Source organism: Botryllus schlosseri, chromosome 4 (genome assembly GCF_051294905.1).
Source record: "Botryllus schlosseri isolate E-star chromosome 4, Bs_hap1, whole genome shotgun sequence".
NCBI lineage: Eukaryota > Metazoa > Chordata > Ascidiacea > Stolidobranchia > Styelidae > Botryllus > Botryllus schlosseri.
Genome location: NC_137239.1, coordinates 14,838,478 through 14,861,569, shown reverse-complemented (window position 1 = coordinate 14,861,569; position 23,092 = coordinate 14,838,478). Strand labels below are relative to the sequence as shown.

At 40.6% G+C, this 23,092-nt stretch overlaps 1 protein-coding gene and 1 long non-coding RNA gene across 8 annotated transcripts; one reads left to right on the top strand and one right to left on the bottom strand.

The window, feature by feature from the left end:
• Positions 1-8,039: 8,039 nt before the first annotated feature.
• Positions 8,040-22,892, bottom strand: LOC145438188 (proton-coupled folate transporter-like). 7 transcript variants are annotated; one of them, XR_013914878.1, is made up of 8 exons: positions 22,306-22,892; positions 19,416-19,703; positions 18,930-19,092; positions 16,293-16,484; positions 13,980-14,146; positions 11,647-11,890; positions 9,999-10,177; positions 8,040-9,485 (listed from the first exon to the last, which is right to left on the bottom strand). XR_013914878.1 is itself a non-coding variant. In XM_080315558.1 (8 exons), the coding sequence occupies exons 2-8, from the start codon at positions 22,607-22,609 to the stop codon at positions 9,882-9,884; spliced, it is 1,434 nt and encodes a 477-aa protein (XP_080171684.1). In that variant the 5' UTR covers position 22,610; positions 22,683-22,891; the 3' UTR covers positions 9,494-9,881. The 7 variants fall into 7 exon arrangements, 6 of the variants coding, with proteins under 6 accessions (XP_080171688.1, XP_080171684.1, XP_080171687.1 ...); XM_080315558.1 differs by lacking the exons at positions 8,040-9,485; positions 9,999-10,177 and adding an exon at positions 9,494-9,957 and having other exon boundaries at positions 22,306-22,610; positions 22,683-22,891; XM_080315562.1 differs by lacking the exon at positions 9,999-10,177.
• LOC145438238 (uncharacterized) lies at positions 10,885-11,892 on the top strand. Its single transcript, XR_013914900.1, has 2 exons — positions 10,885-11,025; positions 11,585-11,892. It is a non-coding gene; the product is annotated as an uncharacterized LOC145438238 (long non-coding RNA).
• Positions 22,893-23,092: the final 200 nt, after the last annotated feature.

Below are 23,092 nucleotides of genomic sequence, written 5' to 3'. Positions count from 1 at the left end.
TCGGGTCGTTTGCCTTTATCTGGGGATCGCGATGAGGTTGGACGTAATCCCCTTCCTAGGCCGGGAATAAGTTTTGAGCAAGCTGAATATTTTTGTAATCAGCTTATCAAGTTTGAAATGAGGTCGCGGCCATTATAAGTTGGAAATCACCGGATGCGCAACCTGCTGTTTCATTTCATAGTAGCCTAATGAAGGAATCAAGACAGAATTCAATCAAAATATTTAACAGCCAAATGCATACAGTAATAGCTCGAGATGCTACATCGATTACGCTATGGTGGGCCCAAGATCAGTGCAATTTTTTAGGCGGAAGGGGGCAGAAAAATGTTGTTTCGGACCTGATTAAAAAAACACACAATCAGATAGCCGGCCCGACCTAACAGTATAGCAGGGCTGTCAAACACAATCCCGACAGGCCAGACACGGGGCGCCAGACGATTTCATCCGGCCAATGGAGAAATCCATTGCAGACCCTAGCAAGTATCAATCACCATCATCACATTACAGATGGCCCATTTCATGACCTATGTTCCACTCCATTCCTGTATACAGTCGATTGGCAATGTTTTGCTAGTGTGACGTCATATTGAAAAACGATGTTTAAAATCCGCTAGTGGGCGCTAAAGAGTGTCCGGAATTTGCTTCACAAAAATATGGCGTCATCGGAGGACATTTTCAAAAACCTGAAAAAGGAGGACAAATACTCCAAATGGAGGACTTATGGTAACCCTACTACTATAGAGCTACTAACAAATCAAGAAAATAGACAGCTATGGCGTTGTTTGTAATTCGAATTTGCAATTGTGATTGTCACGTTTACGGCAGTTCATTTCGCGCCGTAAATCAGGAAGACAATGTGTATTTGAAAACTGCGTTGTGAGATGGGCGTCCCCATGTCTGCTATTCACTTGATCAATCAACGTATAGCGCAATCCAAGATTTCGAGTCAGGTAGGCCTATATCGAATTCGCGAGTGATATTATGGTCGCCGGCGCAACAGTAACTTAAATTTGAGGATTTAGAAAAGAGTGGGTCCGAGCCCCTAAACCTGAAGACGGCATTGTCTTTACCTCTCAGCGACATGTTTATACTGCCACGAGAATAATTATCCTGGCCGTGATGAATATTTACTAACAAGTCGCTGCAATATTGGTCGATTCGGTACAAAAAATACATATTTGGCAAAGAGCCATATCTTGTACCCAAAAGAGCCGTATATGGCTCGCGAGCCATAGGTTCTCGACCACTGCTATATGGAAAGAGTGATTTCTTGTGACCTTAATTGCTACACAGTACTCATACTTTGCTACATTGACTTTATTTTGAACATAGATTACGCACGCGAGGTACATAGGCAGCGTAATCGTGGCGTATTAATGAACAGGCTTCAAAGCAAACAAATTTCCTGTCCAGTTTATAACGCCGATGGTTTTGGTCGACGTATTTGGCCCGCACTTTGCCCGGGTCTGGTCCAAAGTTATAACTACTTGGAGCAGTAGACAAAAACTTTTTGAAGTGCCTCGACATATTTCGTTGCCGACCAAGTCTGCGTAACACGTATACTAAACTAAGGTTACCATATTTTGGAATCGCGATAGGAGAACACTCCTATCAAATCATAAAATTTAGTTGACCGAAATTGAAAACAGCAAGTTCATAGTGATTAGAGCCCGAACGATGGACTATAATCGTACGTGTTTGAATACCACAAAAGAGATGTGTGGGACCAGTGGCGGCTCGTCCTATAGAGCAACTAGGGCATTGCCCCACCTAAAATTCTGTTCAATAACAATTCTTTACCATTTATAGACGCACCGAAATCACAGCGAAAATCGTATTCTTCTTGTCCTTTCGCTTGTAAATGCCCATCTATAGCGAAGTCTCTGCGAAAATCGAATTCTCTTCGTGTTTTTGCTTTGCGAATGCCTAGCCGGGGCATGCCCCGGTAGCGCTCATAACAAGCTTTCACTGTCTATTCTCTCAAAGCCGCGCCCAATAAAGAAACGGTGATTTACTCTCTCCTACTCATAAAATTACCGAGCAACCGGGGCAACATAGCCTAGTTGCCCTTAAGGTGTGATGTAACAATCGTATCTATATCTGAACTCGGTTACCGTCATATGCGTTGAGTCGATCTTTGCTGGCATAGGCGCCGAGTTGCGGGGTGGCGGGGTGGCGGAGCCACCCCATGACACATTTATGGGGTGGAAGCCACCCCATACAATTAGATTGAACACCCGCCTTCTGCGATTTTAAATCATCAGCGCTGTCAATTAGTGAGCCCGTGATTGCGCGTCAATGCCAACTATTTACCATTAACCGATACGCGCGCGAATAATTGAATACGCAGTTGCGTTGGCGACGACGAACTAGTGCTTAAAACGCCCCAATAAATTGTAATCCGTCATCAGCAGGCCTGTTTATTTTTGGATTTCTCCAAAAATAACAAAAATAGCTTATTTTTGGATGTTTTAAAATTTTATTTTTGGAGGATCTCCAAAAATAAGAATTGAAGGTGTTTTGAGTCCTATTACTACTGAAAAAATCCACCAAAAGTATGTTATTATCATGTATTCAAGTCCTCCAACACATAGATATCATCAGTGATCTTGATCTAACTTTTCAAAACATTCTTCACAAATTTAGTATTTGGCCTGGAGGATGCCTTCTAAAGAATATTAATCACTGCGAGACGCCCCCCCCCTTGATTTTCGAGATATTGGCCTTCGAACGTCGCAATTGTGGGAAACATCGAGGTTAGGGGTCCAAAAATGGAGGAATGTCTAACTCTTCAAACTTTCCAATCTTCCAAGCCTTTGCTCCTGAAAAGCGCTCGTCAGTAATGCGCTTGGAACCTCATCCCATGCGTGCCTCATTGAACTTGGCAGACCAACAGCCCAACACCCTCTGACCTTCCTTGTGGCGGTCCTCGTCCCAGTCCTCACCTGGACACAGGCGTTCGACCAGGCGCATGAGCTCCTGCTGCTCCATGATCAGAACGTCAAGACCATGGAGCTTCGTGACGGTGGTGCTCAGCTATGTGCGAGCGTGACCATGCGATCGAGAACGATCAGATGGACCACTGCAGCGAAGTTGCACACGCCGGACTGTTTTCGTCCATAACATCAAGGAGTTTGGTACGGTTTCCAGTCAACCAAGAGGCCACCCTCTTCATTGACAATAAACGAGCGTCAACAAACTTGGGGCGCACGCTTTCCATCTACTCATGATCAAGTTGTGTTGCCGTCTGAAGCATCAGCAGATGAGTCCCGTCATCGTGTGGACGATGTGATTGTGACAGAGGTGGCTGTATATGATTTCGCCGTTCCATTTGCCTCACTCAAGCTGCCTTCCCATCTTCTCTACATTTCGCACTGTGAAACTTATAGGAGTACAAAGGCGGAGGGGCGGGCAGGCAGGCAAGGTCAGCAGAAACGTGAAGTGGATTGAGTGGAAGTAGTTTTAGCGTTTCGGTGACCCCTTCCCTCACATAGATGATGTTTTGTGTGTTTTTATGAGTTTTCTGGTCGTTTACATCGCTTTGACTTGTTTATTTCACTGAAAAACATCATCCAAAAAAAATCTTATTTTTGGATGTTTTCAAATCTTATTTTTGGAGAATCTCCAAAAATAAAATCCAATATCCAAAAATAAACAGGCCTGGTCATCAGTAATCAGACGATCGAAGCAACCTCGTTTACGACGTCGATTTCGACACGCTTGCGCTAACAAACACAATCTTCTCTCTCAATCAGACGAGCGAATTCAAGCTCTCCTCCTCTCAATAAAATTGTATTTGCGCCCATATTCGTTTACAAAATAATTCGTGAGTTAGTTCCGTGATAGTCTCTTTAATTGGAGGCTTGGGGCGCGAAATGGGACAGTGTGTTAGTGTATGCCTGCGAATTGAAAGTCATTCCTGTGCAAAGGGCGCATATTCATTACTTTAACAAAGCTTTGCCAACCCAACTTTTATCGGAAAATGCAACAATGCAGCTCAAACGTCGTTATAATGAGCAAATAATTGTCGCGATGTCAGACTTTGAAGTTCCCAGCTGGAACCCCATTGTACTGTGCGCAAGTTGTGGAATTACTGATTAGATGCGCGCTTTCTTGTTTGCTATCATCTATAGGCTGCTAAGGGTGGAGGCCAAAAATATAGATCAAATAAAAGATCTGGGGATTTTGCACGTTGCTAGATTTTCTGCGGACCAGTAAGGTAGATTAGTAAGATTCTGCCAGGACCGACTGAGTATAGACTGCTGCTTCTTGATCCTGGTCGCCACCAGGATTAAAGTCTAGATTAAGGTACACAAGCATATAAATTTGGCGAGGTTTGTAATAGTTATGTCATTGTAGATTGAAATTGCTTATCTGAGGCTCATTATAAAGATAGTGAATATTGCATGTTAGCGATATTTTGTTACCGGTACTCAATTGTGCTTCTCCTTATTGACTGATGATCATGTTATTACAGAATGTTTAATGATAATTGCATACAAACTACACTACAAAAAAAAATTGGACAAATTGGTCTCAAAATTAGACAAATTTGGTCTCAAATTTAAGAAATGAGGATGATTTGGTCTCATTTTACCACCCACTCACCATAAATGCTATTTTCGACTCAGACAACCATATATATATTGATCTGAATAGTACACGTGAGTAGTAAGTGGCATGTACCTTGATAACTATATCTAGTGAATACCTTGTAACTTAGTACAGGATCATCTCAACACTGCAATTTCTGGTCTCTCTCATCCTTCCCCTCCTCCGCTCAGACCCCTAACATTGAAAAGGATGCCCCCAAGGCACTGCTACCATTTTCGATCAATTTCTGGCTTACTTTTGAGACATAAAGTACTTGGTAAGACTAATTGGTCTTTAAGACATTTTTTCATAAAAAGTCACTTTAAGATAATAAGATAAAAAATGTCTTATTTTTTTTTGTAGTGTACGTTGTCCAAAATATCCATACTACAGACAGTAATAACAACAGTACCAGTTTGCAATGCCGTCTTTAGAACTTATAACTGTGAATAAACTACAGAGTAATATGCATTAAAGCTGCAAAGTGGCTTCAAATCAATTTCATAAGTCTACCTAGGAAACGATGGCATTCATAGCACATGACCAAAATCGACGACATTTCCAATCAGCATGGCCAAAGCATAATATTTACTACGAAGTCGATGGGTTGACATGGCAACCTTCCACGGATCACTACATTTTGCGTCATTTTGACGCAATAGCGTCATACATCCTGGATTTGTAGATCTACTAACTTCGCACGAACATCCAATGTTTTGGCGTGCGGATCATCTACTTCTAAATCGGGAGATCTTGGAACTCGCAGATTAAGCGAAAATCCAGGATGTTTTTACTCAGCTTTTTGGCCTCCACCCTGCTTCATACACTCGTATTCCCTCGATATCACTTGTCAGAGTTTGATTTGTTATTAATACTGCGCATTGTGCAGTGCACGGCGTTGAATTACGTCGTCAAATATTGATGCAACACGAGCTTCTAGATGGCGCAAATTCTGAATTCATTCGATTAGTTTGAACGGGAACTTCTATGTTCCAATAAACTTCATTGCTAGACGGACTCTGTCGAGCGCAACCATATCGCGGATCGAATTTCAAACCTTTGGGATATGTATTTCTATTGATAAGGTCGCGGCATGCTCCCATATTGCTCTTACTGCAATAACACGTGGATAATTAAAAGCGCACCATTTTACGATCAAATTCGGCTGGCTGATCGGGGCCTACGTAGGCCGTAAGTCCCGGGCTGATATTAACCAGCGCCTTGTCGGCATTAAAACCACAGATGCGTAGACACTAGCCAGGGAGTTTCTCATTTATAACTAGAAATCCCGTCCTTTTGAAATGCCAATTCACTAATTCGTATTATCGATGCTGCGTACTGCAAATTAGCGAGAATCGTTTGTATGCGAGATGGGTCATCGATATCTCATGTGCACTATCGGCTGTGGTTTGATTTAGCGCATCCGCATGTAGATTGTAGGCCTGCTACTGTCCGCAGAAACACTTACGCCAAACAGTAACAATCTTTGAGTGTAATATGGTTCGTGTTTTTGTATCTTTTTGATTAAAACTTATGCCCGCGTCTGAACACATTGTGCTCGTTGCCATTGCCGAATATGGGTATTTAGGTATGACCAGCGCACCCTGTAATTGTAATTATTGCAGATTTGCGCCATGTCTGCAATTTCGTTATCAGCGCAACCTTGCCGGCCGATTGTACAGTCCGATAAAATTGATCACTACTATGTAGTTCGCACAGCGTACTGAAGCTGATTTCAGCAAACTAACGATCCTTATTAAATGTACAAATTCGACCTCATCGTTAGAAACGTAGATTTCATCGCGGGCTCTGAAAAGCACCATCTCCTATCGCGATTTGACGACCAAATATACGTTCACCTTCTACAAATTAAAGTGCATTATTTGCATTGATGAGGGCTGCAAGCTGCGTTTGAAGTATTTTGTGAAGCAATTTTGTATTAAATATTCTCGGAGCTCAAAGTTGAACAGTGTTTAATTGTGTGTGCCTGCCAGTTGGAATTTATTCCAATGCCCATAATATTAATCCAATTATGCTTTGCGAACGTAAATCGGGAAATGCAGCAATGCAGTCAAAATCGATGCTTTAATCAGCAACCAATGCGAGCTACTCAATAGTGAGTGAAAACCCATTGTGTTGGCGGTAAGGGATGATTACTGATTGGCCGCGCGCGTTTGTAATCATAATTCTTGTCTGTCTTTCGTGTTCAGAATTGTCGCGTCATGTCACTGCTCAGCGAAGAATGCCGAGCGCGCGGCAATCAATGACATAATTTCGCAATCATCTCAGCGTGAGATCGCGTCGTGGCTCGCGTAACACTGATAATACGACTTGTTGAATTGCAACTGAATATTAGCGTCAGAATGGTCATTTCAAAAGGACGGGGTTTTGCGTTTCAAGAGGAGGGGGTTTCGGCACCCCCCTGACTACTCGCCTGCCGCCACCCCATGCAAAAATAAAAGTCGGCGCGTATGTTTGCTGGTATAGGTCGATTTTGATGGTGTTTCACTCCATGATAATTCTTGAAACTTGGTATGTCATGTCGTGATGGTGGTATTTAACACTGTTCTAAGTTTCAGGGTTTCTACTGAAAGTTAAGGGTAGTAATTCCGTTTCCGAAGTTGAGTGTGTGCTGATCCGTCGTGTATCGCAAACAGATTTTACTCAAAAGCCGGTATTGGTGTTCATTGATTTTGACGATGTTCCATACCGAGATCGGTCATGACATTTGGTACGGTGAGTCTTAATGTTAGTATCGAACGCTGTACCAAGTTTCAAGTTTGTCACTGAAGTATGTTAGTGGTAATTTCGATTCCTAAGTCGAGTGAGAGCTGACTCGTCATTTATCGCAAACATATTTTACGCAAAGCGGGTATTGGTCTCCATTGATTTTAACGATGCTCCTTAGCTAGATCCGTCATGAGCTTTTGCATGGTATGTCTTGATTTTAGTATCGAACGCTGTGCCTAGTCTCAAGGATTCGGGCAGCAATTTTGTTATCAAGGTCGAGTATGGTAGAGATGTGCGCTGATCTGACACTTAGCCTACTTCACGCATTGCGGATTTCACTCAAAAGCCGGTGTATCTGTGTTAACGCTAACTGTGTTCCATACTGAGATAGTTGATGAGATGATGATATCATGAAACGGTTTACTAACATCCTCGGTTTGCATTCAAATATTTAGTTTTATTTTATATTCTTCAATGTCAATTTCACCGCGCAATTGTGGCCTTCAGGCCATTTGCTTACAATTACAACCCCTGTCAAGCGCGATAGCTGTTTCGTTTTCGATGGCGGCTAACAGCTGATCGCTTGATCAGCCTATTCCTCAGTAAATTTTACGCAAAATTCGGAGTTGGTCTGTTCGTATTAATTTTGACAGTGTACCATACCGAAAACGGTCATGAGGCTACTTCTCGATGATTTCATGTAACAGTGTACCAAGTTTTGGCTTTCAATCACGTATTTATTCGGTAATATATTTTCCAAAGGCGATTTTGCAGGAGACATGTAGACACAATAGACCGTAAGCTGTATGTGTCGTGTGACAGTCTCCAGCCTCAAGGCCAAAATCTCCTATGCTGTACCGGGACCGAATTTCCGAGGCTGCTATCCGTAGTTCTTCAGAATGATGTTTTGGATTCAATATGACATGTCCAATAAGGCTCTTCAAAAATGACTTTTTTTCTCAAATCGTACTGGCTACTTGATAAAATTGTTAGGTTGCCTAATTTAAGCCTGCACACAAAATTTGGTTCAATTCCAGCCAGTAACCGCTTTGCTACAGGAGAAGTGAGTTTCTATTTATTATATAACAATAAATATTAAAAAAATGTGGAAATTTTCTGTTCACCCCATGAAAGTGTTAGGCTGTCTATAGAAACGATGCTCACCAAATTTGGTTCGATTCCAACCAGTGGAAGCGGAGTTATTGCCGTCGAAAAATTTGGATTTGAGTAAAATAGTATTTACGGTGAGCACAACTATAATAAATAAACAAAGAATCGGTCACCGTAAATACTATTTTATTCAAATCCAAATTTTTCATCGGCAATAACTCCGCTTCCACTGGTTGGAATTGAACCAAATTTGGTGAGCATCGTTTCTATAGACAGCCTAACAATTTCATGGGGTGAACAGAAAATTTTCACATTTTTTTATTATTTATTGTTATATAATAAATAGAAACTTTCTTATCCTGTAGCAAAGCGGTTACTGGCTGGAATTGAACCAAATTTTATGTGTAGGCTTAAATTAGGTAACCTAACAATTTTATCAAGTAGCCAGTACGATTTGAGAAAAAAGATCATTTTTGAAGAGCCCTAATGTCCAATCTATGAGATAACAATTGCGTATGTGTCCGAACTCGTTGACCTTTCCAGTTAAGCTTACGCAATCTCTCGAGTTATTATAGTCATTTCCATTTCTGCAGATAATTAGTCAGGTGTAGTGCGAACATGAACCTTGTCGAATCTTTGTTCCGCACGCCGTTACCACACTTCAAGTCACAGCTCACCAGCAGACCTCTCGCGACACATACGTTAAAATCACTGTTGTCGCTCGTGTTACCGTACCACCAAGTTACTTGTTTACGTTGGAAAACGCCATTGTGACGTCATCTTGATGTCGCTTGCAGCCCTTGCCTCACCACCCGATATTGTCACGAGCCGCCACTGTGTGGGACACAAATGCAACGAGTCCATATATGATGTTAGTACTGTTATAGGTGACCAGATAAAGAACCGTGTGACAGACTAGTTGGCAACAAAAGTTCCAAACAATCATCACTGCCAAGTACTGCATTTTGCGACACTAAATCTGCGCCCGTTGCCATATATTAAGGATGGATGAATATAAGTCTCTCTCTGTCTTTCTCCGAAATCGAAGCACTCTGACAAATGAAGTCTGCAGCATCGCCATGTTTTCAAGTCATCACAGATATTGCTACAAGCGGAAGCATTGAAACAAAGAACGAAATCACACAGACTACATGTTACAGCACTGAAGAGGATAATTGCATATCAGTATTTCAAACGCATTGAAACCAGAGGGCAAGTTCGAGGCAACCAAATCGAGTGCAACCACAACTTTGAAAAATAGAGATACAGATATAACCTACCAAGAAAGTTGCGGAAGCAATGCAAGAAAAAATATATATACTGCACAAGCAAAACATATCTGATAAATACAGTGTACTGGACACATTTTCTGATGCAGGAAACGAAACGGCAACAATTGATACGTATCAAAATCTCCCGGCTTCCATTCACGGAAGCATATCCCAATTTTATTCTCCCCCAGACAGCGTGCCATATCGAGCATCAGAAAGGCTAGTTCTGAGTCCAGAGAACCGATAACCTGTCCTAAAAACAGAAAATATAGCGAAATGAAACAAATTGCTCACGACAGACGATTTATTTGGATAAGGAATGGTTGCCACGACCCCGAGATCTTCTACAATTTAATCAGTTCCAAACTTTTGACCCCATCAAAACTTTCACGCAATGACATTCATCTACTATTGACGATTTCGGTGATGTTCCAGACCATATTTTCGAATCTAGCTATCAGTCAGTCAGTAAACTGCAATAAATACAACAACATCTTCATGATATCGCCTAACAAATATCAAAAGGTACATATTCCGTGTTGATATATCAATTTTGATTGGCATCAGTTTGTTGTTTGGCTTCCAAATCTTTTTCCAGATCAATGATGCTGTCTGTTACTAGCATTATCTATATATATCTCAGTAAGAAGTTGTTGCAAGTATGGAGATAGCAAATTAGTAGGCCATAGTCCTCCAATAAACATACCAAGACAGGAATGTCGTGAAAACTATACAGTGCCAGTAATTGCATTATTACCAATGTTAGTAAATGTCAGCAACAGGATCATTGTATATAGATTCCATTATTTCAAAATCAGTGGTGAGTGGTGACACTTGGTAAAAAGTATTTAGAAAAATGAAACACATTGTGACATTACAAACACAATGCACTTAATAATTCATAAAATATGGCAATGTCAACGCTGTCACGGTTGAGTACTGTCTGTGTCTGTATGAGTAGTTCCTACCCAAGGTAGACTCAAGGTAATATCAGGGTCGAGTTAGTTTTGGTCAAATTTGTATTTGTAAATCAAGAAGTACCTTACTACAGTATGTTTATTGTTTAACCATTTTTCTAGTTGGAGATGTATTATATTTTTCCGATTTGCATGTTTGATATCGCAGCCTTGTCATAATGGCATAAATGGCAGGCACTACATACTTTTGTAGACCTTTGTAAGCTGTGTCGATAAATGCAAGGGCCTACAGATTGCCTAAAAGTTAGGAGAGTAGTGTTTGATATCTCATTATACAGCAGTAGGTCACAGATGAATATTATCACAGCGTCCATGGGTAGTGCAACAACTGTTACTTACTAGAGGTCGACTGATTATCGACATGGCCGATTATCGAGGCCGATAGTTAGAGCTTTCCCGAGTATCGATATCGGCCTATGAAGGCCGATATTTTATATTTTAAAAAAATTCAAAAATTTCGGAAATTCAATGCTCCATGTTCTCAATCTCAAGAAATCGACGACGCAAAGGGCGATATATGACAGATTTAGCCTTGCAGGACGAGTTTAGCTGGGTGAGCATGCAGAGAAACAATGCTTCCTGCATTACAATCTACCTTTTCTGGACTGATCTGCAATTCTGTTTCAATTTTGCTTTTTGGGTTATCCCAAATTTCATAGAATGTGCACAAGTAAGCGATAATTCTTTTCAATTTCAGTTTTCTCGTTTGTTGTTCAGCTTTCTGTGGCATGTACAAGTGCCATCTTGCCTAATATATAATATTTTTGGTGAAATTGTTCTCTGCTCCTTCCATATTAATATCGGCCTATGATATCGGTATCGGCCTTGTGAGTGAGCCGATATATCGGTATTGGTATCGGCCTGTGAAAATCAATATCGGTCGACCTCTATTACTTACATCAGAGGAAAAGTTTACCTCATATGCCCACGTTGTGGACTGCCAGAACTCTTCTCTTTCAACTCACCAATAAATGGGCAACATCACCACCAACAGAGCGGACGCAGCCAGGAATGCAGCACCATGCAGAGCCGTACCAGCTGTGCCCGCATAGATACCTTGGAACAGCACAGTTCCCAATATTTCACCCACAGCCGTAGCGCACGCCAACACCGCGAATATGGCGCCGACCTCGTTGGGATTCACGACTCGCGAAGTCTGACTTCGAAGAATAGGCGAAGGCAAATTGAAGAGCAATTGCAGAGCTTGAGCTGTACAAAAGGAACTGCTGGCAATGAGTTGCTTCTTTAGTTGTTCCCAAATATTTTTGTTTGATCAATCATTAGATTGCAACGCGCTTGGATAAGGTTAGATCTGGTTAAAGGTCAAAGATTTTGCTGACAGTGCCTCAATATTGTAAGGCCATACTCCTTTAACCCTTACTAGAGATGACCAAACTTAACCACAGTTAACCCCAAAGCCACTTCAAGTTTGTAAAGCTTATTTAGAACGGATGCTGTAGATTTTATGAAATCGGATTGTTTGAAGTTAAAAATTTATTTATTATGATACATGCCAACCCGTCAGCATCCAAAAATGCTACTAACAGACTCGAATTGAGGTAAAGAGAGTGTCAACTAGAATAGAACTCGCTTAGCTTTAAAAAGCTGCTTTGACTTGTTCTCAATTTTAGCATCGACATCTTCCGAAAACTTTCAAAGTAAGCTTTCAAAAATACGAGATGAGCCATGAAGATGTATGTGTCGAAACAGTTAGAGTTCAGGCAATTTCATTCACCCACAAAAGATAAAAGCAAGGGATTTGGGTTCACATGCTATAGAAGTAGTTTAAAAACAAATCCCCTTTCTCTCCAATCAGATACTTCCAACGGGCAAAGGATAAATAAAGGGATTCAATAATTAGGAATCAGAAAACTTGGTAATGATGTATTTTAAAATTTCAAATAACGATGACGTGAATTAGGAAAATCCTATGCCTGAATTATTTCCGACCACGAATACGGGATATGCGGATTATCCATTCAAAATAACCGGTGAATTGATTTCACGTGAATTTTTGTCTTTTTACAACCGTAAACCGGGGTAACTTTGGACACTAAGCAGTAAAAGATTTAAATGGTTATTGATGGAAAAAGGTTGCCGCTGGATGTCCAATTCTTTTTCATATGGCAACTGTACCACAAGTAGTCTCAATAGAAGGTGGAATCATTTCACTACCAGATAAACTTGACCCAACATTGATAAATTAATGGCGGGGGTCAATTTCATCAAAATTGATGGCGATTAAACTTCTTACAACCAAACATAGATAGCATGTGATTCATCGATTGGAAACTTGGCAGCAGATACCTCTAAGCAGTCTTAATCCATGGCAAAAATCTCAGAGGGCTCATCCTTAGATCAATACAAGAAAATGTGATGTCCAAAGTTACCCCGTCAAATTTTATCAGAACGGGGTAACTTTGGACAGTGTAAAATGTGATATTTAGAGCTCTGGAAAGTGGCTGCTTCATCTGTGTCAAAGTGTATGGTCAGCTATATTCCTTATTACCGGTCTGATGGCTTTTTAAAATGGAATGAGAAGAAGGTTAATAAATAAGAGTTTGCCAAAATATTAAAAAATTGGTAGGCAATGAGCTGAGAGATTGTAATCCGGTGTAAGCTACTTCAAAAACTTATCACATACTCCTAAAGATGCGCCTGCTGAATATGGGATATCGTAAATTACGACAAATATATCCATCAGAGGAGATAGGAAAGGGAAAGTGTATCTTTTACAGAACAGTAATACATTTGAAATCGGCAATAAATCATGTTAATATGTTTAACGTTTTCTGTCGATTGCTGACACTGATATATATAAATTGAGATAAGAGATGAATAAGAGCCCATTAGCCTTCATAAACTACCTATATACTTTTTTTTTTGGGGGGGGGGGATTAGGTAAATATCATGCAATAGGCCAGACATATACTATTTTGTTTCAGTTTTTGCCACTGCTCTCATCAACTCTTACCAAATAAGCCTCATTTACGAGGTTTCATAAACAATTGAGTGTAAAGGCATACAAAAAACTACATTGTCCAAAGTTACCCCTCATGCAGGGATAACTTTGGACACAGATAATTTACAAAAATAAGGTACTAATTTATGACCATGAAGATTTTGGATTAGGTAATTCTAATCTATGCTCCATGACCCCTAAAAAACACAAAACTTGCCTCCCCTACACTCCAGCATTTCCGAGATACAAAGCGGAATTGTTGAAAATTGTCCAAAGTTACCCCGGTTTACGGAACATATTTTGTAATTGTGGGGTAGTACAGTTGTCATTACTTACCTAAAAAGAGCATCCAAGTACTTTTTGAGAATGTAAACAGAATGAGTGATGCGATGGTTAAAATGACCCCGACAGTAACCAATTTCGGTTGCGTTGAGAAACCAGAGAACATCTTGAGTATGACCAGCGTTACGAAATAAGACATCTGACCCAGACCGCTCATAAGTCTGTAAAATGAAATGGCAATTATAGACTTTGGCACTGCCCATCTGTCAGAATACAGTGCTCGAAAAATAGCGATGCGTCGATACAAATTGGTATAAGGATTAAGAAGAATGCGATTTCCACTCTGAAAGAGCGCATGAGTTGGGCAAATGTCTGCACGATTTGGTTGACAATACTGCCTTTTTCATAGTCGTGTAAATTCAGGGGCAAATATACATGATTAGTAGGGCGATTTGGAAAAATTGTAGCGTTGGGTCAAAAAACTGTCGAAAGTACAAACTGCATTTCATTGGTATCGTGACGGTTGCACTAAACGGTGAACTTTTTTTACACCCTGTAGACTGCTTTATAGTCTTCCCATCGTCTACTCGTTGTGAATCATGAACCATCGAATGAAACAAATAAGTTGATATGGCGTGATGATCATCACAGGAAAAAACAAGTGAAATTTTTAGTAGGTCAGCAGTTTTTACAAGCTCATGCCTATATCTCAAATCTGAATCTGAAGCTCGACTGCGTGATGGACATTGGTTCTTGCAGCACAGTGGTTTTCCAAGTATGGGTGTGTCGTGAGTTGTTAACAAAACTCAGATTTGGGTTACGGCCTAAATTTCATGTAGACAACATTCTTGGTATGAAACAACGGATGTGTTACTAGCACTCTGGCCCTATACACTGCAATTCAATATAGCCAACAAACAATTGGTGCTGTTGAACGTTTTTTCTGTAATCTTGCCAAGCTGCTTCATAAGGACACACAGTTTCAACCACACATGTACCACAATTTCAATGCTATGTGCAACAATGCCTAATTTAAATACTGGAGAGCAAAATTTTGACAAAATTCAGTTTTCAATGTCAAAAGTTTCATTTTTTAGTGCAAAATCGTGCATTTTTAGGTAAAAAATATTCGCCCTTATGATTAGTGTATCATAAACAGAGGTGATCAAAGTAGTCATTGCAGTAGAGTAGAGGGTCACGCATCGCCAAGTTTTCATGGCAATTCCTGTCACTGGAATATGGTGATATGGTTCCATCCATAGTACACTTGACAAAATCGAAAAAGTATAAAGGACGTAGCTTAGATTCATAATGCGTAGACCGTGAAGTAGAAGTGGTAGTAGTCCAAAAATGACTTTGGTACTGGCCACGTCTGATAACTGAATGAATAATAAATAGCCTTCCGGACATCCAATGTTACATAATAAAATTTGAATCACACCAGCATCAGACAAAGACAGTTGTGAGCGGAGCGCAATGAGTCAAGCAACCTTTGCATTGCTAGATGAAAGCAAGTATCGAAACCTTTGCACTGGGGAAGATTAAAACATCAATCTATCAGAGACTTGTGACGATTTCTGCATATCCAATGAACCTACTGTTATACGCATCAGGTGTGACACAAATTTTCAGAAATAGATGTAACGTGACAATCGTAATCCGCTACCGATGTGTGACAAATATGAAACGAATTGGAAACGGGTCATTTTCTGCGACAGGGCAAGGTTCACAAGTCATTGAATCATTTGCCGCAATTACATAATCTCATGTTACGCAACAAATGATAGGCCTATCATATCACGATGGAAAAATGAGTGCCATCGATCGATGCCTGTAAATGATGGACTGTAAGCCCAATTATAAAACGGTTCAATAATACTCTGGTTGAGAAAGTAAGCTTCAAATCGAGAAAACAATTCTTCCAGCAAAATGCAATACCTTCTAAACGAATTATCCGATTTTGTTGAAACTTCGTTATGCTCCAAATTAGATACTTAATCTGTGTGCAAATTTGGGCCTTGACACGGAATCACCCCACAGTTAACCACTAATTATTGGAATATTACCAGATAGCGTTTTTACACATCAATTTCGCTCTCTCGCACCAGTACATTCAATTGCTTACCCAATAATATGCAAATATTTCGGCAAGTCATACTGTTTTTGGAACATCCACATTGACAACACGCATAATTCACATTCCTAATTACACTCTGCTAATAATACATATGTCAGAAATGCAACCATTATTTCATATATGAAATTACAACATACATAAATAATCCCAGATAGAAAGATGATATGACACCCTGAACTGCCAGACCATGGTATAGAGGTGCAATCCTAAACAGCCCTTACTCGACTTACCCAATAAGCAAAGAGTTGAAACAAAACGGAATGCCTTGTTCGTAAACAACGAGCAGTCCTATTAAACCGGTGCCCGTCGTCATCAGAATGCAGAAGCAAAGTGTAAAAAGCAGCAAGGCGACGTGGCGGTTGTTCGCGTTCGGTCTCAGAACCTGGTACATGTGCAGGAACGGTCGAGCCGAGAATAGCTGACTGAGACATAATTTTGACATGAGATGTAATTTCGCAGTGGCGAGAATGGGAGATAATTTTGAATATTTCCATCCACTGTCATTGGAGAAAAAGTCAACATTTAACATTTGAGAAATAGAAGTAGCCAATAATCAAGGGGACAGTCGTGGTTGCTCAGAAATTAGGCCTACCCCGCTGGTCTCAGTCTGAAGAACATTAGTTACATCCAGATACCACATTAGCGACCGTCGATCAAGTACACAGCCACTGGCAGGCAGAATCCATTGCTAAGCAGTACATGTCCAAAACTTTGGTAAATGGGCAATGTTGCTGCAGTGACGGTGAAACTTCAGACAATTCATAATGTAATCACTGATCTGCTGTGGCAACCCCAGGCTCGGTAGAACACGAACAATATGGTAATAGTAGTAGTTATGATATCATCTATGAATTGGATGGGAACGCTCAGAACATCAAGCGTCATAATTGCGACACATTCAAAATATGCGAGTAGCAAGACAGTGAGGCCTTTGAAGCAGCTAGGCCAGGGGTGGGCAAACTTTTGAGCTCGCGGGCCGCATTCAACATCTGAATCCATTCGCGGGCCGCACTATATAAAATTGGGATTACAAACCAAAACGCAATATTGGTATTTGATTATATAGTGAGGACATGGATATAGTATATGTGCTTATTTAAAACAAAACAAACATTGCTTTGGTGATATCGTACACGCGTCAGAAACATAGTCACGAGATTTCATAGGCTGGCTGGCCGACCTCAATAACCAATTTGTAAAAACTATAGAGATGAAAGTCGGTTATCCCGATTCTTAGAACAGGATTGAAATTTAAATCTGTGAGCAACGATCTGTTCATAAATTTACTGATTCCACTTTTGCCTAAATTCCAGAACACACAATGCTGACAGCACCATAACCATGTTTGCTTCAAACACGCAGGTGTAGATAAAATAATAATACCCCAATTATACGCATACACAGAACGAATCTACCTCTAAGACTCGAGCGAACCGTTTTTTATAAGCGCATCCCTGAAATAATTAAAACAGGAGTAGCCAATCTGAAATCTCACTCGCGATCCGAGTTATGTCAATCTCGTTTAGGATTTCTGTGATGTTTAGCAGTTGAAACCTTTTAAACTGTGTGGGCCTTGAGATCAGGCTGTCGCGCAGCAAAATTAAACATAAAACATGAAGTATTAACTTGGAACAGTGGTTCTCAAACTTTTTAAGACACGCCCCCCCCCATCCCTTATGATGGCGAAAGATTTCGCGCATCCCTCATCGTCATATCACAAAACGCAGCCAGGATGCTAGCAAACCTAATGGATAGTTTAATGACAAGGAAGTGAAAGGTTACGACTGTGGATGAGAGATTTGAAAATGTGAAATTCATACTAAAGACAGAGCAAAAACGATGAATTGTACGTAAATCGCGCGTAGCGCGAAAATTTTTTCAGTTGAGCTTAGCTTCACGCCCCCTTCAGATGCTTTCACGCCCCCAAGGGGGTGCCCCCAGTTTGAGAACCACTGAATTATCATGGTGAAATATACTAAGATAAAGTTTAATCAAGTCCCTGCATTATTTCGATTTTTAGTACGCATTTTATCAATATTTAAAAAAAGTTTCTTTAGACTCTCGCGGGCCGTAGTTTGCCCACCCCTGAGCTAGGCATTGAAAATAGTAGGTGTTATAATAGCAAACCATTGAAAATAGTGAGGAATTTGAAACAGGATATGTCAAAATGACAAGGCATTCAAGAAAATGAGTGTCCAAACGGCACGTATTATAACTGCAAGACATTCAAAACAGAGAGTTTGCTATACGGTATTGAATGCCTTGCTCTTACAAAGGAAAGGACGTAGTTTATTTTTGTTCTTGATGTTTTTGCGGCATAGGCTATACACCGACTCATGATAGACATACACACGATCTGTGCATATGCATACCATGAGTGCATGATGTGCAATTTGTGCATATGCCGCTGAACAAGAAAGGTTCAGATATATTCTTGTATGGCTTTCTAAGTCTTGCACCACCCCTCCATGCTATCCCAGTAATGCATGAGCGTCAAGCAGAGAAGTCATGGATACCAGTGTTACTAATCAGGTCTTTGGTCTGACCCAGCCGGGGATCGAACCCAGGACCTACCGACCAAGAAGCCAGACGCTTCACCATTACGCTATCTCGGCAATTCGAATTCCTCATAATTTTCAACTCGCAAGTTTGACAAATTGCAGTTATGACACTCGCTATTTCGAATGCTTCACTATAATACACTGATCTTGCTATTTTACATACTCGCCATCATTACACTAGCCCCATTACCAGGAAAAATCACGGCAGGAGCAGCCAGCAAACAGTCGAAGACTAGAATACCTTTCAACGGAGAACATAAATATACCAGTCCAAGAATCAAATGGCAGCCAGCAATGATATCGTACCTGAAGCTGTGTTCAATCCTCTCATCAGTGTTCGGAGGTAAAAGAAACAGAGTGTACACAAAACCGAAGACGGCCAATCCAAAGATGCACCAAAACGGATTCTGATAGCCCTTGCTCAGATCCCATAGGCCGCTTGTAATTGACGCCACAAAACCGCCCATACCTACGGGGATAAACAATGAGTTAGTATTAAACAGGACAGGCAATTAGACTACAGAAATGTAGTGTGATCAGTAACAGATACTATCTGAGTAATTTGGTACGATTTTTTCATCTAATCTGGTGGGTTCTACAAACTACATCAGTCGTTTTCTATCTACTTATACTACTTGCAAGTAGTTTTGTTAATATAATACAACTCTACTTCAACAGTCTTGATGCAGAAATACCAATTTCCCTATCACCCATCTTGAGAACCACTGTTTTAAATAACACAGTTTTCACTCGGAAAAGCAAATCATAGATATAGCAGCAATAAACTCTCACCTACAATCATTTCCAGCACAGCCATTCGCAATGTCCGCGTCGCTGGCGTTGTAACATCAGACAAATACGAGAAGGAACAACCCAGAAGATTGCAAAAATCACCTAGCAAACCGGTCAGTATGTGACCGATGAAGAGAAAATAAAGGCTCAGCTCAAAAGTAGCTACGATCAGAAAGCATGACGGCAGCAATATCATCCCAAATAGCGAAAGGAGAATTGGTGGCTTCCGTCCAACTTTGTCTCCCCACGATCCCAGTAGGACGTCGGAAAATAATTCAGGAACGAATACTGAAAATAAGGCTCACTTTGGCACCATGTAGACCTGTGGTTCTCAACCTAGGGTCCGGAAAAATTTCAAAACGAACTGCACGTAACGTTGAACTTTCGAAAATTAAAGTTACCACAAAATGTAATCACGGCAAATGTATGCAACTCAGAAGCAAAATTTGGAAACATGAATATAATGAGAAATTGGCATCAGCTTTTTTGCTATTGTATAGTGTTATATGTGGTACTATTGAAGTTTCTACCAGGCGAAGTGCTATTAGAAACCACTCACTTGATTTTGTTATTTTGGTTTCTTTTGCAAGATTTACGAATTTGCTGCTTGCGAGAAGCTATTATACCGCCAAATGTCAATTTTGCTCAAAATGTTCTCACAGGTTTTATATATAACAGGTTGCTTTTGAACAGCTTTGCAGAACACTTGCAGCAATTTGATGTAGTGTGACGTTCAAATTGGCCATGAACTCTACCGTATCAAAACATGGCGTGCAGAAAAATAGCCTACATAACAAATTTACGAATAAATTTAAAATTTGTTTCATTTCTCTAAGAACAAGCGTTGAACTTGCATTTCGCAATCAAGATTTAAAATTGGCAGACCAGCAGAATGATTGAGAGCCACTGATATAGACTGATTTGTCACTGAAATGGTGTTGCAATGGAATTTAAGGATGTTATCTGACATTGCAGTGACCAATTGCTAGTGACCAATGTTCCCTCTAAGCTGCGCACGTGTGAAAATGCGCAGTGCTGAAACGGTCTCTGTGCACAGAAAATCTAATGTGCGCACAGAAAATATGTTTTTTTAGTCGTTGCGCACTGTTGTTGAATGGACCACGCAGGTGCGCAGACTCGTGAAAAATTAGAGGGAACTTTGCCAGGGGCAAATAGTATTATCACTGAAGTCTGAAACCGAGGTAGAAGTGCGGCCCGCAAAGGTAAATATTGCGCTGCGTGAAGAAATGAGAATTTGCAATCACGTGAGCCCCACGAAGGAGATTTTTTTGGTATGGTCTCGTACGCGTGAGCGATACTGATATCATTTCAATAGCGTATTATTTTCATGGAATGGTGAAATAACATGGTTTAACAAAGTTATAAATAACAGTGGGCTAGCTCGAAGTTAATTTTTGAGAAACTAACGAATAGTCTTCTCCGCGTGGTATGAACAATGCGTAAGATTTATCCAGGACCATAACTGCCGCACTCAAAGCCCCAATTAGAGGGGCCGAGCTCGAAAGGGACCCAAAATTATTTTGTGAAGTGTCTCTTTTTTTAACTTTGAAAAAAAATTTGCGCTATGCGCGATTTAATATTGTCGAATATCTTGATTATTGGGTACCCTTTCCCAACAAAAAATATGCATGATTTATAGAAATAGGCACTTGGGCCTCGGCCATTGCCGCACCACGACGCGTCAAGACATGAAGTTATAGGCTATGTAACATGCGACCCCGAGAAGTGCGCCAGAACGATCAGCAGCGAGACTACCTTGGCCGAAAAGGACTGCCCTTGACCGAAATCTTCGATATATATACAAATATGTTTATTTGTCCATAGGCGCCTAAATGGCTGGCGCCGAATGTTCCTGTCCTGGCGATCCGAGTCCCACAACAAGACAAATGCCATATCGAGGGAACATTATTTGCCAGTAAATAAATACCAATTTGAAATCGTGTACGTCTTTTAGTTTAGTACGTTTGGGCAATTTCAATATCTTTCGACATAGCAGATAGGAGGTCACGAAATAGCATCATGTAACGAAGTCATCATACCAACAGGTACGCTCGGAGATGTTTTATTATTATTTATATATTCCAACACACCTTACTCGATCAGCTCTACCGGTAAATCTGAATTTGTGAGCAGAGAAAGGATAAAAAGTGATAGCAATATATGTGCAAATCCCGATAATATTCACCGATTCAATCATGAAATATATAATTTTGTCGCGCTACGCGCGTTTAGACGACATCACCACTAAAGTGGCACCTAATGTAGATGACAAGTACCGAAAAAAAGCGTAGAGCCGGCGGGGGGTCTGGGGGGCGAAGTCCCCCTGAAGTTCGTTTCATTATCCTATGGGGGGTGGTTGCGCACTGTTGTCCAAGGGCCTGCGCAGTGAGTTTGCGTGTTTGCGCAGACTCGTAAAAAATTAGAGGGAACATTGCTAGTGAGTATAGTGATTAGTGACCCAAGTTTATTAAAATCGTACGATTTGAACTGCATATTATAAAAACAATCTGTCACTTGCAATTAATCCTCATGGATACAAATAGGACATGGCAACCTGGAGAAATTTTATACTAACTAGGCTTACCTCGCACTTTGGTCTCGATCGAAGTCTGACAAATATCAGAATTGTGTGTTTATACACAATATATCCCATACGGTACGCAATTATTCATTTGCAATGTAAGTCCAGATGAGTAAGAAATTCTGGTACTTCGGGAGACTCAATTTTTCAACATGTTTATCAAAAAGAGAGCTCATATAATCCTCATAAATCAGGCCTACAAACCCTTCCATTTGGAACATTTGTAGTTATTTGGTAAGAAAAATATGTCTGGAAACAACAAAGACGCACGTAAAAATTGATACTCACGCCCTATGCTCAGATACAGAGTCCAGGAGGCAGTCTCCGCAGAAATATTTCTTTCAAGCATGTAACTAGGGTCACTCTGATTCGCCTTGATTGCGCTGCATGATATGTCCGTTGTTTTATTATGATAGGCTAGTCCGTGGTCCGACGCAACTCGTTGATAAATGTATTGTTTGAACAAAATGTTGTACGAGTTGACTACGAACATTGTGCAAAATACTGCTGGCTCGACAGTGATATAATTGATGGATCCTCGGCACTGCCCAGCAATCTGGACACGCCGTGTATCTTCTTCTTCTTCTTGCATTCTGTTTCGTAAAATCTATGATTTAGTTCTCTTGGCGGCTGAATGATTTTTATCGTATTCGTATACAGCTTACTTTCTCCATGATGGTCGCTCCAAAATGCTTCCCCCGGCAACGCGAGGATAGCAATATCAATTGTCAACTGCCGATTACTCATATCTACAAATTACTCATCTGCACTGATGAGAACAATGTCTTTACTTCTCGCAGTTCATCGACAAATCTACGCCGATGACGGATATTTCACCGAAGTGACCGAAGTGTTGCAACAAGCAGCCACAGCAATGATCCAGTTGCAGCTGCAATGTGCAGTCATCTGTAACATATTGTTAAGGCAAACCACTGAACTCTATCAATTATGAAGCTACGAAGCAGAGATGAGCATTGGATTGGACTTGGATTGGACAGGATCAGGATTATGGGTTATTTTCGTTGGTACCGGATCGGACCGGATTGTGATTTTGAAAAAAAATGTCGGATCCGGA